The 13,729-nt window shown below is 37.0% G+C and overlaps 1 protein-coding gene across 10 annotated transcripts in view; it reads right to left on the bottom strand.

The window, feature by feature from the left end:
- The window catches only part of AKAP9 (A-kinase anchoring protein 9), a 144,148-nt gene extending 130,708 nt beyond the window's left edge, over positions 1–13,440 (bottom strand). For all 10 annotated transcript variants that reach the window (XM_019716603.2, XM_019716620.2, XM_019716627.2 and 7 more), the window contains exon 1: positions 13,169–13,440. In XM_019716603.2, the coding sequence (XP_019572162.2) occupies positions 13,169–13,216 (48 nt within the window). In that variant the 5' untranslated portion in view covers positions 13,217–13,440. The remainder of the gene's footprint in view (positions 1–13,168) is intronic.
- Between the last annotated feature and the right edge of the window lie 289 nt (positions 13,441–13,729).

The raw sequence follows: 13,729 nt of genomic DNA, 5'->3' as shown, positions 1-13,729 counted from the left end.
TGCCATGCACTCTGAGCTCTCTTTTTCCTTCATTTGTCATTATACTTCAAATCCTACAACACTAAGTTTAAAGACACAAACAAATGAAACCACCAAACCAACAAATACTTTTTTGACAAGACTGAGAGAAGAAATATACACACATACCCAAAAGAGATTATAAAGTATTTTTTAAATGTTATCTAGTCTCTCGTTTTCAAAAATGGCTGCAAGTAGAGCTATTTCCTATGTTTTTGCTACAGAAAATTTAAGAAATCCTAATTAATTCTAATTACAGTGACTATTTGTACTGTCAATGCTGCCTTTTAACCCTTTTAATATTCCTTAATAAATGTTGCATAAGAATGCTGTACAAACTATTACAGCAACACTCCAGGGGCCTAACCATAGAAACAAAAAGATAACAGTTGACCCAAAGACAATTTGTATGTAGACCGAAGTAGGAAAACTGAAAGCAAAAACAACAAAAGCAATTCTTTTGTGCTCTGGAGCATATTTTCCAACAATATCCCAAACTGGTGGAAAATAACAGTTCCAAATGAGTCCCAGGAAATCAGCCATGGAAATGACCGCAGGACTTCACATTGATGAGCCATCGGTCCTATTTATATCTCTAATCTCACTCAATGTAGATTTTTTCTTAAATAAAAGTTTTTGGAATACCTTCACGTGTAAGTAGAAAACAGAATCTGAACCCACAGGAATCACCTTAATTTTACACATTTTACTACATTTCATTGTCTGGCATATGGTAGGCACAAATATTTGTTGAATGAAAATGTCTCAAAAATAGTATGGATTACATATAATAGAGTACTGGACTGTTGTGTAGAGATTCTAATAAGCTAGCTATGTGACACAGGACAAGCCACTTAACCTTGGCAGAACTCAGTTTCTTCAACTGCAAAATGAAGAGGTAGATTTGAAGGATCTTTTAATATTTCTTCCAAATTTAAGGGTTTTTTTTGGAGATTTTTTTTCAATTGTTCCCTTTCCTTTCTCCTCTTCCTACTTTAATTATAAAAGAGAAAAACTAGAATTCTACATAATAAAAGGTATTTTTAAAAAATTGTTGGTTGAAAAAGTACTCATGTTTAATGAACAGTATCTATTACTAAGTGATTCCAAGTGAAAAAAAGATGTAGAATAGAAAGTGGAAAGATTACATTATAGTGTTCAGAACAAATCACTTTTAAGAACATAAAATTATCAAAATACTGATTTAGGCTTATATTATAGATTATATGAAGTCAAATTACTACTTCAGAACAAATAACTAGAAGGTAAGCTCCAGAAGGGCAGGGATTTTTAATTAAATTCAAAGCCTATATAATATTCTAAGTGTAGAACAGTAGCTGTACATAGGTTCTCAATAAACAGCTGTTGAGAAAAAAAGATAATTTATCTTTTACAGAAAAGAGATGCCTCTAAGCAATAATTTTAGACACTATTCCTCAGAACTTCAGAATACATATCTGCATAATTTCTTTAAAAAAATTGAGATGATATTATCAGGTCCATGGTTACATTACTGCACAACCATACAATGTAGTATTATGTAGCTGTCAAAAATGTTTTTTAAAAAATTGTAATGTGGGAAAATGCTCTCAACATAAAGTCAGAGAAAAAAAGAGGCCAAAATTGCAAATAAGAGTATGATTCAAGTTTAAAAATATACGTACACATGGAAACAAAGAATCAACAAACTGTTAATAGTGATTGCTTGTAGGTTATAAGACTGTGTGGGTGATTGTTTTTTTTTGAAAGATCTTCACTGCCTCCCTCCCCCTCAGATCTATAAAGAATATTCACTAGTAAAATTATCACACAGGGCCCATATGTTAACATCACTATTTTTAAAAGGATATAGTACAACTATACATCTATCAAAAATCTCATCCCAAAAGACAAAAAAAGAAAAAAAGGCAGAAGCCCCAGGACTATGTTGACTGGGGCCTGGCCTCTTTCATCAGCCTCTCTAGACACCTTTACCATACCCCACAAGTGTAACTGCCAACACTGACGGCATTACATTTCACAGTTCAGATGCCACCTATCTGTTTCATTTCACTGTCACCTCAGTTATTGCTAACAATGAACAGTGAGAAGAATGGCACTTTGCCCCAAACTTATCTGGGTTCCAAATGGCTTTTCCCAGGAGGCCCAACTATACTTCTCTTACCTTCCTTTGAAATCTATCTTTACAATAACCCTTTGTTATCTCTCCTCACTTAACTAATCTCAGTTTTTCCGGAACAAAGGAGCCCTAACAGAATTAGGGTGCTTACATTTAGCTTTTTTAATTAAGTCAGTATTTTATATTAAAAAAAACACATAGTTTTACTGCTTCATCTGTGTAGCAACAACATATAACTAGTTGCCACCTGGTGGCATCAGGCCTATCTGAATACGGGATATTTGTTTTTTAGAAAGGACTAACCTCTTCAGAGGTTAAACATGCCCGATACACATTCTCTGACTTTTCTGCCACTTTTATGGTAAAGTCCCTATTACTTTAAATGACACATATGGCTCCTCACAATCTGATCCCAGCCGATTTCTCCCATCTAATTTTCTGCTATATAGTTTGAGCCTCTATGATCCAGCACGAAGAAGAGGAGGATGGCTCGTACTTCTTTAACACTTTATAGTCTGACAATGTTCTAAGTGCTTTCTATGTATTAGCTGAATCCTCACAACAACTCCAAGGCTAGTATTATTACTGGCCTCATTTTTCAGATGGGAACAGAAGTACAGAGAGTTTAAGCAACTTGCCTACAGTCACAATGCTAATAAATGGCAAAGGCAGGATCTGATCTCAGATGATCTGGTACAAGCTCATAACCACAACAATTATACTGCTTTTCACAACAAAATCTTTGAAAAAGTAGGTACCATTCCCCACCTTTTCCTGATTCCTTTTAATTCCCCATCCCTCAGTAATCTGAATTCTCATTTTTGACAACTGGCCATTCCTACTTACTTGAAACTGTCTTCCTGTTCATACCTGAAACTGTTTCACTGACAGCAACATCTCCTAGCTTTCTGAATAGTTTGTCTCAGTCTCCTTTGCAATCTCCTTCTCCACCTGCATTTTAAACATGGGTGTTTCCACGGGATTCAACTCTCCATCTGCATCCCACTCAGTCAGTCTTCTTCCTGAGTGAACTCCCATTCCCAGAGTGTCAGCTCGTATCTTTAAATAAAATATTTATCTATAGCATGAACTTCTTTCTTAAGCTCCAGACATATATTCAGTTTTACACTGGACCATTCCTCCAGAATGTCCTGTAGGCACCTCTGACTCAACACACCCAAAACTCATTTTTACCTTACTCAAATATTTGTTTCCCTCCAACCATGCCCACATTTCCTATCTCAAAGACCCATTTCATTGAAACTTTTCTTTCCCTCCAAACTTGTCCATTTGTTCCCTATCTCACAGACTAGCACCTACACCTCTTCAGGTGCTTGAGTCAGAAAGCTGGAGTCATCTCTTGCTTTAGTCTGTCTGGAATGCTATAACAGAATACCATAGACTGGGTATAAACAACAGAAATTTATTTCTCACAGCTCTGAAGGTTAGAAGTCTAAGAACAGGGTCCCAGCAGATTTGGTGTCTGGTGAGAGCCCTCTTTTCTAGTTCTTAGATGGCCATCTTTTTGCCTCACATGATGGAAGGGGCAAAGGATCTCTCTTTTACAAGGGGACAAATTCCATTCATGAGAGATCTGCCCTCATAACCTAATCACTCCCAAATGCCCTACCTCCTAATACCATTACCTTGCAGGTTAGGATTTCAACGGTATGAAGGGGGGGTGGGTGGTAAGGGGGGGGGGCATGACACAGACATTCAGACCACAGCATCTCTCTTACCCTTTACGACCCATTACCAAGGATGCCCAATCCTACCTACTGAACACAGATCAAAGATATAAGAGCTAGTGTAGGGCTGAAATCAAGAATGCAATTTCTTGGGTCAGACTGGGTTTGAACCCTTGCTCCTCCTCTACGATTTTGTGCAAATTACTTAACCTCTTGGTTTTCCCACCTATAAAATAGAGATAGCAACAGTTTACACAGCTCTTAGAATAGTTATAAGGATGAAATGATAATAAATGCATACCATTAGAAAGTGCTCAAAAATTGGCAGCTACTATTATTGAATTCATACTCTTTTCTCTTCCATTCTCAACCTTCCCATTATCCAAGTGAGGGATAATAACATATGAACAGAAATGGGGATAAATCAAGAAATATTTAGAAGGTAAAATCAGTGGAATGTGGTGATTGGTTGAATCTGAAAGGTAAAAGAGAATGAGTAAGGGAAACAAAATAGAAGAGAGGTAAATGTGGGCCTGATTTTATTGGGTAGTAGTATTAGAAGTGGAAGAAACGCTAAGTATGAGACAAATTTTGAATTAAAAAAAATTAGAGATTGGGTTGTAAGTATACCGGATATAGGAAAATAATTACAGAATAATTCAGAAGGATTTTATTTTTTAACTGAGATGCTTTGTGAATAGGTATAAACTCCTAAACCTCGAATATATGCTCATACATGAGATAGAAAAGAGAAAACTAGAATATTAAAAAATTTTAAATCCAAATCCTACAGGAAAAAAGAATATATATAGAGTCTTTTGTCATAAGATTAAAATCCTGAGACCTATTAAAAGTACTTATATTGTATTTCACCCTTAGAATTTAAAAAATACTAGGGGTGCCAAAAAAAATGTAAACACAGGACTTGTATTCATCTTTTGTTATCAGTATATATTCAGTATTATAATTTTAATAGTTTTTTTCCTTTCTTAAAATATGTATACATTTTTGGCACCCTCTGTATATAAATCATTTTTCTCAACTAAAAAAATCTGAAATTATTATCTTCTCATTTTCTCAAGCTCTATTATAAAAATTGCTATTGACTGAAGTAGAAAAGTGAGAGTTCTCTTGTTGAAGGGAAGTCACTGAATAGAAATGCTCAGATGTGTTCTCATTACAAAGTGAATTTATGCACATTAAAAAACATTAGGGCTGGCCTGGTGGCTCAGGTGGTTAGAGCTCCGTACTCCTAACTCCAAAGGCTGCCGGTTCGATTCCCACATGGACCAGTGGGCTCTCAACCACAAGGTTGCCAGTTCAGCTCCTCGAGTCCCGCAAAGGATGGTAGGTAGCGCCCCCTGCAACTAAGATTGAACATAGCACCTTGAGTTGAGCTGCTGCTGAGCTCCCGGATGGCTCAGTTGGTTGGAGCACATCCTCTCAACCACAAGGTTGCCGGTTCGACTCCCGCAAGGGATGATGGGCTGTGCTCCCTGCAACTAGCAATGGCAACAGGACCTGGTGCTGAGCTGCGCCCTCCACAACTAAGACTGAAAGGACAACAACTTGACTTGGAAAAAAAGTCCTGGAAGTATACACTATTCCCCAATAAAGTCCTGTTCCCCTTCCCCAATAAAAACAAATAAATAAATTAATTAATTAAATTAAAAAATAATAAAATAAAATTAAAAAACAAAACAAAAGCAGGACAAATCCATAAACGTTTTTAAAAAATTAAATTAGTTTGGCGACTACTATAAAAGATTTTACATAAAAAAATTTCCAATATTTTTAAGTTGTCCAAGAATAGGAAATAGTTTCTGTAACTTTCAGTAGAAACCCATTCTTTTCTACATGAACTCCCAGCAGATACTTGCTAATGCAGTTTTTACACATATCCTACTAACCTTGCCCTTTAGGGCATCTACTTATTTATTTGACTTAAGAAATCAACACATACATATACAGTCAAAGACCATAAATGTCATGGTAATTAACTGGGATCAGTGCCCCATGCCCATCGCAATTGCCTGCATCTCCCTCACACACTTTCATACATTAAATTGGGTTCTTGATAAATATGGAGAATATTTTCATGTGGTCCCTGTCCCTATCTTCTCTGGGAAAACAATAAGGCAACATCAACTGAAAAGTGAGGCCACTGAGGAATAAATACAGCCTAATCACAGAGCCCACAAGGAAGGATCCTTAGTAAACAAGGAATTTTGCAGTGTGTGCAGTATCAAGAAATAGGAGGAAAGAAATTCTAGATTTTATACGCTGTTAGTTTTTCAAAGATCTGTAAACAGAGAACCTATTCAGTCAATACAATTTATGGATTCAAATCTTTATAGATTAGGATTTTAAACAGTAAAGTTCTGTGTAGTTCTTACTAGTTAAAATAACTTTTGGGGCTTTAAGCATTCATTTCTTACAAGGATAAAAGAAAAAACTTTGGGGGTTTTAAGAAATGATCTCTTAAAAGGAAAAAAATAATTACACTTTCAGAGAAACTTTTAGACCACATAAAAATCTCAGTGAATAGCAAACCACAATAAAAATCATAACCCTGATAGCAATTGAAAACAAACACTACACTGTTCATGAACAAAGAGAATAAAGGAATTTTTTAATGGTACAAAAGAATCTACGCATAGAGTTGAATAACCTAGACAAAACCACCTCTGGAACAACGCTTAATTTTTGAATAGGGTTAAATACATATGCAAATCAACCAAAGCTTTCTGCACCATACTGAGCCACGTATTAAGTATCCTAAGTTATATTTTGGTATCCACTACCACAAAAACACTAAAAGTAAAAGGGCAGTCAATATGACAACAACAAAAAAAACTACCTTACACTAGTGAAATATCTGTAGAGGTCTATTATAGTCATACATGAAAATGATAGGCTTTTTTGTTATTGAAGAAGACCAGGTTGCCCCCCCACCCCCCAGTGAAAATTGACTGGTAATGATCAAGCCAAAAACCAACAGGTGCCCCTTTAACCAACTGCATGCACTTGTAAAACAGCTGGTCTTGGAATGGAATGACTCACTGGCCCACACAGAAATCAAACTTTAGCACCATGCTCTAATCAACTCACCAAGAATCTATTATTCAAAGGAAGCAACAGTTTAAATTTTGTCAGAGCCCAGAAGGCCTAAAAAATAACCAAGATGGAAGATAATTCTACTAGAGATGTGTGTCTATCTCGGTTTGTTCCTCTTCACGCCTGCCAGAGAGCACGTGTTCTTACACTTTGCATATAGAAATATATATAAAAATAAATAATATATAAAATAAGTTGGTAACAATCCAATTTTAAAAAGGGCAAAAGACATAAGACACTTATCCAAAGACAGACAAATGGCCAACAAGTACATGAAAACATGCTCAACATCCTCAGTCATTAGAAAATTACAAATCAAAACCACAATTAAATACCACTTCCCATCCACTAGAATGGCTATTTTAAGAAAGAAAAAAACACATGGAAAACAAGCGTTGGTGAGGATATAGAGAAATTGGAACTCTCATCCAGTGCTGGTGGGAATCTAAAATGGTATAGCCACTATGGAAAACAGTATGGTGGTTCCTCAAAAAACTGAGAATTACCATATAATCCAGCAATTCTACTCCTAGGTATATACCCAAGAAAAATGAAAACAGGTACTCAAACACTTATATACAAATATTCACAGCAGCACTATTCAAAATAGCCAAAAGATAGAAACAATTCACATGCTCATCAAAGGAGGAACAAGCAAAATGTGGTAGATACATACAATGGAGTATTATTCAGCCATAAAAGGGAATGAAGTACTGATATTTACTACAACATGGATGAACCTGGAAAACACACTAAGGGGCAAAAAAAAAACACCAGACACTAAAGGTCAAATATTATATGATTCCATTTATATAAAATACCTAAATAGGTAAACCCATAGAAACAGAAAGCAGACTCTGGTGGTTGTTAGGCGCTAGGGGTAGGAGGGAACGAAGAGTATCTGCCTAACGGATACAGGGTTTTATTCTGGGATGATAAAAATGTTTTGGAACGATATAGAAGTGGAGGTTGCACAATGTTGCGTATGTACTAAATGCTACTGAATTGTTCATTTTGACGTAAGTTTTGTTATGTGAATTTCACCTCAATTTAAAAAAATCATAGCTTCTTTATATCTAACGACAGGAGTTCAAAGAGCTCTCAATCATTATTTCACTTATTCTTCAAAACACCTGTTGAGATTCACGTACTGTGACAGCATTGTTCCCACACACAAAAAACAGAGAATCTGTGATCATTTAAAATATGCTTGCTAAGTAAAAGTCCATAGCTGTAGTTGTAGGCATTCAAAATGTCGGTTGAACAAATGAGCAATTAAATGTCTCCAAGTCCTAGTGCCTTTTCTAGTACGCCCAATAGCAGTATTATAAACACACACACGATGCATACTACCTTTACAGATAAGCTTTTTGAAAATTCTGAAGATTTTTCAAATTAAAGTTTTTAAATAGATGCTCACCAATTAAATAAGACGTCTAATTTCAATTTTAGTGGAATCTTATTGAGAAATAAATACAAAAAATGTTCGCTATCATTTAATGCTTAACAATTACCATGACAACTTTTTCTATTAGAACTTTCATATTAGAATTCACTTATATTTCAATAATTAGCAGTTTATAATACATAAATATTTTGCAGTCGTAGCTTAGCTCTCATTACAAAATTTATATATATAAAAATAAGTGTTTTGTTTGAAGATAATTTTTGCCCCAATTTTGTCATATTCCAGTCACTTGGGTATGGCCAACCTTTTTCACTTCTTTTCCACATGCTCATTCAACTTTGAGTTCCACTGACACACCACAGACCTTGCTGAGTCTCTCTTCTCTGGACCTAATGGCTCTTTTACCCAGTCACTTCCCTATCCCTGTTCCTGCCATTTCTTGGATTTGCTGTAGAAACTTTTCAATACTATACACTTTCAGAAGCCTGTTCTGCCATTCTTTCCTCCACATTATCTCTCTTAAAGCTTATAATCTACAAGTTATGTTTTATGCTTTTTTTTTTTTTTTTAACAAAGCCTGAAGATCATGAATTAATTTTTAAGTTGCAGACAATGCACCCCTGTTGCAACAAATGTTGATGAAAGCATCAAACTGCTGTAGTACACTTTGAACGTTAGGAAAGCTATGTCACATATAAGAATAAAAAACTGGAAAGTTTAAAAGAAATAGGGGTGAAGAGCAACTTTCATAGTGGTGGAGCAGTGTATCTGAAATACACAAAGAACAATTTTACAGCATAACTAACTTTGTCTATCAAAGTGGAAACAGTAATTGAAAGGTCCTGCTATTAATAACCTAATATATAGCTTGCAAAGAGCACTATTCTTTTATGCATAAATTGGCAATACTTTCAAACTGAAAATGCTCATTAAACAAGTAAAAATAGTGTAGCTACTACTTACTGAATGCCACAAGCAAAAATTTTAATAATTATTCATCAAATTATGTCAATTATAGAAATGATGAATAACTTTGGTTTTACTGAATTCTGCTATTTTGCAGTATTAAAAAGTATAAAATAGAATATTAAAAAGTATACCTAATGTGAATTTACAGAACTAATAATTTTATACTAAATACACACTGTTCTCTAATTTTGGTCACTAATATTACAATTCTTGCTTTATGTACTATTGCAAATAATTTTAGCTGGAAAAAATTGAAGTCATTTAAAGTGGAGTTAGCATAGTTTATTGGTTCAACACAAGGACAGCCTGTGTCGTGCCATCCCTGCCAGCACCTTGTAAAGGGGGTTAGCCCAGCTCTGACAATATTTACTTAATAATGCAGTCATGTCTCACATCTCCATGGATCAGGCTTCTTGCAACAGCAACACTGAGGAAGTGGCTGGACCCAACAGCAAACCAAAAAACCAACAAGTAACAGAAAAACTAAACTGTCATAAAGCCCATTCACTAGGCTCCTTTGTCCCTTGATTTTGGAAAAATCATTTTATCTACTCAGTTACTAGGTTCTTTAGTCACAGCACATTGGGAAGAGGCAAATGAGCAAGGCAAGATGAGCATGTCCATGGCAATGGGAACCGACAACAAGGAGATAAAAACTACAAAAACAGAAAGATCTATAAATGTCTAATAAAATAGAATCCCAACTATATAATATAAGCAGCACTGGAATTGAATTACACTTCCGGGACGACACTAAATGGAGGGTCCTGAGGAAACCTAGCTATTGTGTGCATTGTCTTATTCTGTAAAATGATCATACAGTAGAACATGCTCATCAACATTCTGTATTTGATAAACTTTCATTGTTTTTAAAAAATGGTATTTAAACATTTACTTACTGATCATAAAAGAAATGCGTTGCAGAGAATTTGGAAAATACTAAAAGTGTATAGAAAATTAAAATTGCCTATAACCCACCACCCAGAGATAACCATCATTTACACCTTGGTGGATTTTTTTTTCCAGGTGTCTTCATATATAAATATGTACATATATTTTTTTTGGTAACATTTTTATTAACCTGGCATTATTTGTGGGCATTTTCCCAACTCAAAAAGTCTGTGCAGAATTATTTTAATGGCTACATATACCAAAATGTATTCAGCTATCATTACTGATTTTGGTTGGTATAAACCATTTGATAAAGTATACTATACTGTATACATGACAAGTCGTAAAAAAATAATCATTTATAAGGTCTAAAAATAATCATTTATAAGGTCTAAAAGAAATTTTTCAGTGAACAGCTTACCAAACACCAAGAAAAAAATGTAAATGGTATGGTTCGTAAAACCAGGTTATCAAATACAATATTTAAGTCCAACGAACAAACAAGTATCTGAATAAGTTTTGGAAATGATCATTGTAAGTGATTTCTGATGCCAGCAATAAGAGGCTTCCAATTAGGAGCATTCTGGATTACTGTTATTAAATTACAACATGCTAGTAAACAAAGCAGCACCCAATAACAACTCATAGTCATTCTGCTCATTCATTCATTGAGCAAATACTGAGTATCTACTATTTGATGGGAATTATGCTAAGTTGCATTAATATCAGTATTAAGAGCCTTCTTTGTAAGAGCCTTAAAAATAAGGTAGCAGCATTTAACACATTTTAACAAATGAAAAAATTCACCCCAAATCCTACTGTACCTCCTCTCTCATTGTAGTTATTGCCCAGTGTCTGTCTCTCCCGCTAAACTGTAAGCAACCAGAGAACAGAGACTATTACCACCTCTGTATTTCCAGCTCTTAGTATAAAACAGGAATAAAACATTATGTCATATGATTTTATATTTACCATGCAGTTTTTAGTCCTAATCTAAAAGCACACGTTTATATAAACGAAATAATGCATACACTACTTTTGATGATGCTGTTTTATTTCTATTTTCCACATTCCTATCAGTCGTCATAATCTTAATGGCTACATGATATTCCATCACATTTATGTAATACAGTTTAGAAAACAATTCTCCTAATACTGTCTTTGAAGGTTGCTTCCAGTGTTTTTATATTGTATAGCTAATGCTCCAGCAAACATACCTTGCCTTACAAGTCTCACAGACTTATTTCTGACTGGAAAAACTGGGCTAGCTCTAGAGGAAGATAATCTTCTACAATAAAAATGAATGTTAAAGAGATTTTTACCCCGTAGGCGTAATTTGAAAGACAAAGAACACACAAAGAAACTAGAATTTTTTTGCCAAATCAAAACAATTTAAATAAATCCTGTTATGAGGTGTGCTGTCCCAAGTAAACTGTTTTGTAGGACGGCTTCCCACATGCTCAGTAAAGATACTTATGGGGCAAGCTGTAAAAATTCTGAGGTAACAGACAAACATAATGTCTTAGAACAGCAGTGCTTTTTGAAGGAGGTGCACACTTTACCTCCATTTACTTGGGTGCATAGAGCTTGCTTGCTCAGACCATCAGGTTGCAGAAATGTAAGCGACTTTGGGCTTCTGAAGATGCCTTGATTCCCCTTTCCCTCCATTTATAGATCATAAGGTAACAGAATCTATCTGGTAACATACAAGCATTTCAACTTTGACCTTAGAAGGAACTTATGGGAAAGCCAACTATATTTTAGAAATACCAAGTTAGTTAATACACATATTCATTTAAGAAACTTTGGTGTTGAGCGTCTACTAACTGAATCCCTGTGGTATGGCCCTTCAATGATTACTGAAATCATACATCAGGTCTCCTTTGTTTGTTTATTTGGAGGGAGGGGAAAGAGAGGGAGAGAGAAAAAATAGTTAACTATATTGTAATTTAATTGTGGTCCAAGTATGATTGCTAAAAATCATCTCTAATGAAACATTTAGATATAATCTTTAAAAGGTAGTTTCATTATATGAAGTGTCATTATAGGAAGGAAGGGGGCCTTTGAAACCTGCCAAAAGACATGCTCAAATATGTAATTTTTTAAAAATGCTATTTAATTTATATTTTGTCTATGTCATATTGTTCATGAAGCCCAGTGAATATCGGTGTGAATACCTGTGTATAATTTTATATTGTTTGCTTTATTTTTTCACACACACACACAAGGGCTTGTCAGAGATGTTATTATGTCTATATATAAATTATTTAAAGCAGGAATTCTATAGGTGTTGCTTAAGACTAGAGAACCTTTCCTCCCCAAAAGTTCTATTCACAGACTGCATTAACATTCCACACAATACAAAAGCACATGCCATGACAAAGACCAAACACCAACATACAAAGCCATGTCTCTAAAACCGCCCTTAACGCAAAGTTCACAGCTGGCACTTGTGGCACACTCAAGCCACTGCTGAGGCAGCTGTCACAGGCCAATCACACACCCAAGAGTGCCAGCGTGCCACCTAAGAAAGCCAAGCTCATGATCACCGTACAAATCCCCCACTGAATAAAGAAAAGCCCTAAATCCTCACCCTGAAAAGCACAATGACTGCACTACCCAGAGCACTCTATAAAAAAGTGAAAGCTTGGAGATTTAGAAACAATAAATACCAGTTTATAACAATACAGTAAAAGAGGGGTTTTATTTGGGCGTTAACGAGAAAAGAGCCACACCACCCAATCATCACGGAAGTATCATCTGCTAAGTAGTAACACCAGGCTTTTTCAATTAATTGGAAAGAGAAAGCAGGACGAAAGGAAAACGCAGATCCTGCAGCACCTTCCTCCCAGGCAGCGCACCGGGGCTGCAGCGATCTCCGCTTCCCAGGCCCCCACCCACCCCTTCCCAGCTACCGCCTCCCACCGCGGGCCCTGCCGCCTCCGGCTCTGTTGTTACCTTTGCTTTGCCCGCCTCGAGCTTCTTCTGTCTCTCCTCGTCCTCCATGGCCTCTGCGGGGAAAGCTGGAGGAAGACAGAGAGAGGGTCGGGGGGTAGGAAGGAAAGGTCGGTTCAGACGGAGGTGGGAACCTCAAGCCCAGGGAGCAGGGCCGGATCCGGCCCTCCCCCGCCCGGACTGGAACCAGTCTCCGCGCTCACTGGCTGACCGTCCTCCGCCGCACGGGGAACGCCGTCATCGCCGCCGCCATCTTCGTCTCCACGTAAACACACGACGGGGCGGGAGGGGGTGGGTCACGTCCATCCGCGCAGCCGCCGCCAGCCCCGCCGCGCCAGGCAGGTGCGCCTGCGGCCCCGCCCCGCCCCGCATGCCGCCCCGCACGCCGCCCCGCCCCCGCCGGCGGGTAGCGTGGAGGACCACGATCCGGCCTCGGACCCCGGCTTCTACAGGCGTTAAGCCGGCGGGGGACGAACGCTCCCCAGGTAGTGGCCTGGCTGAGGAGATGGGAGAAGGGGGTGTGCCAGGGGCGCCGGTCGACCCTCACCCACCGTCCAAGGGACT

Source organism: Rhinolophus sinicus, linkage group LG09 (genome assembly GCF_036562045.2).
Source record: "Rhinolophus sinicus isolate RSC01 linkage group LG09, ASM3656204v1, whole genome shotgun sequence".
In the NCBI taxonomy this organism is placed as follows: Eukaryota; Metazoa; Chordata; class Mammalia; order Chiroptera; family Rhinolophidae; genus Rhinolophus; species Rhinolophus sinicus.
Note: the sequence above shows the minus strand (reverse complement) of the source record. Positions and strands in the feature narration are given on the sequence as shown.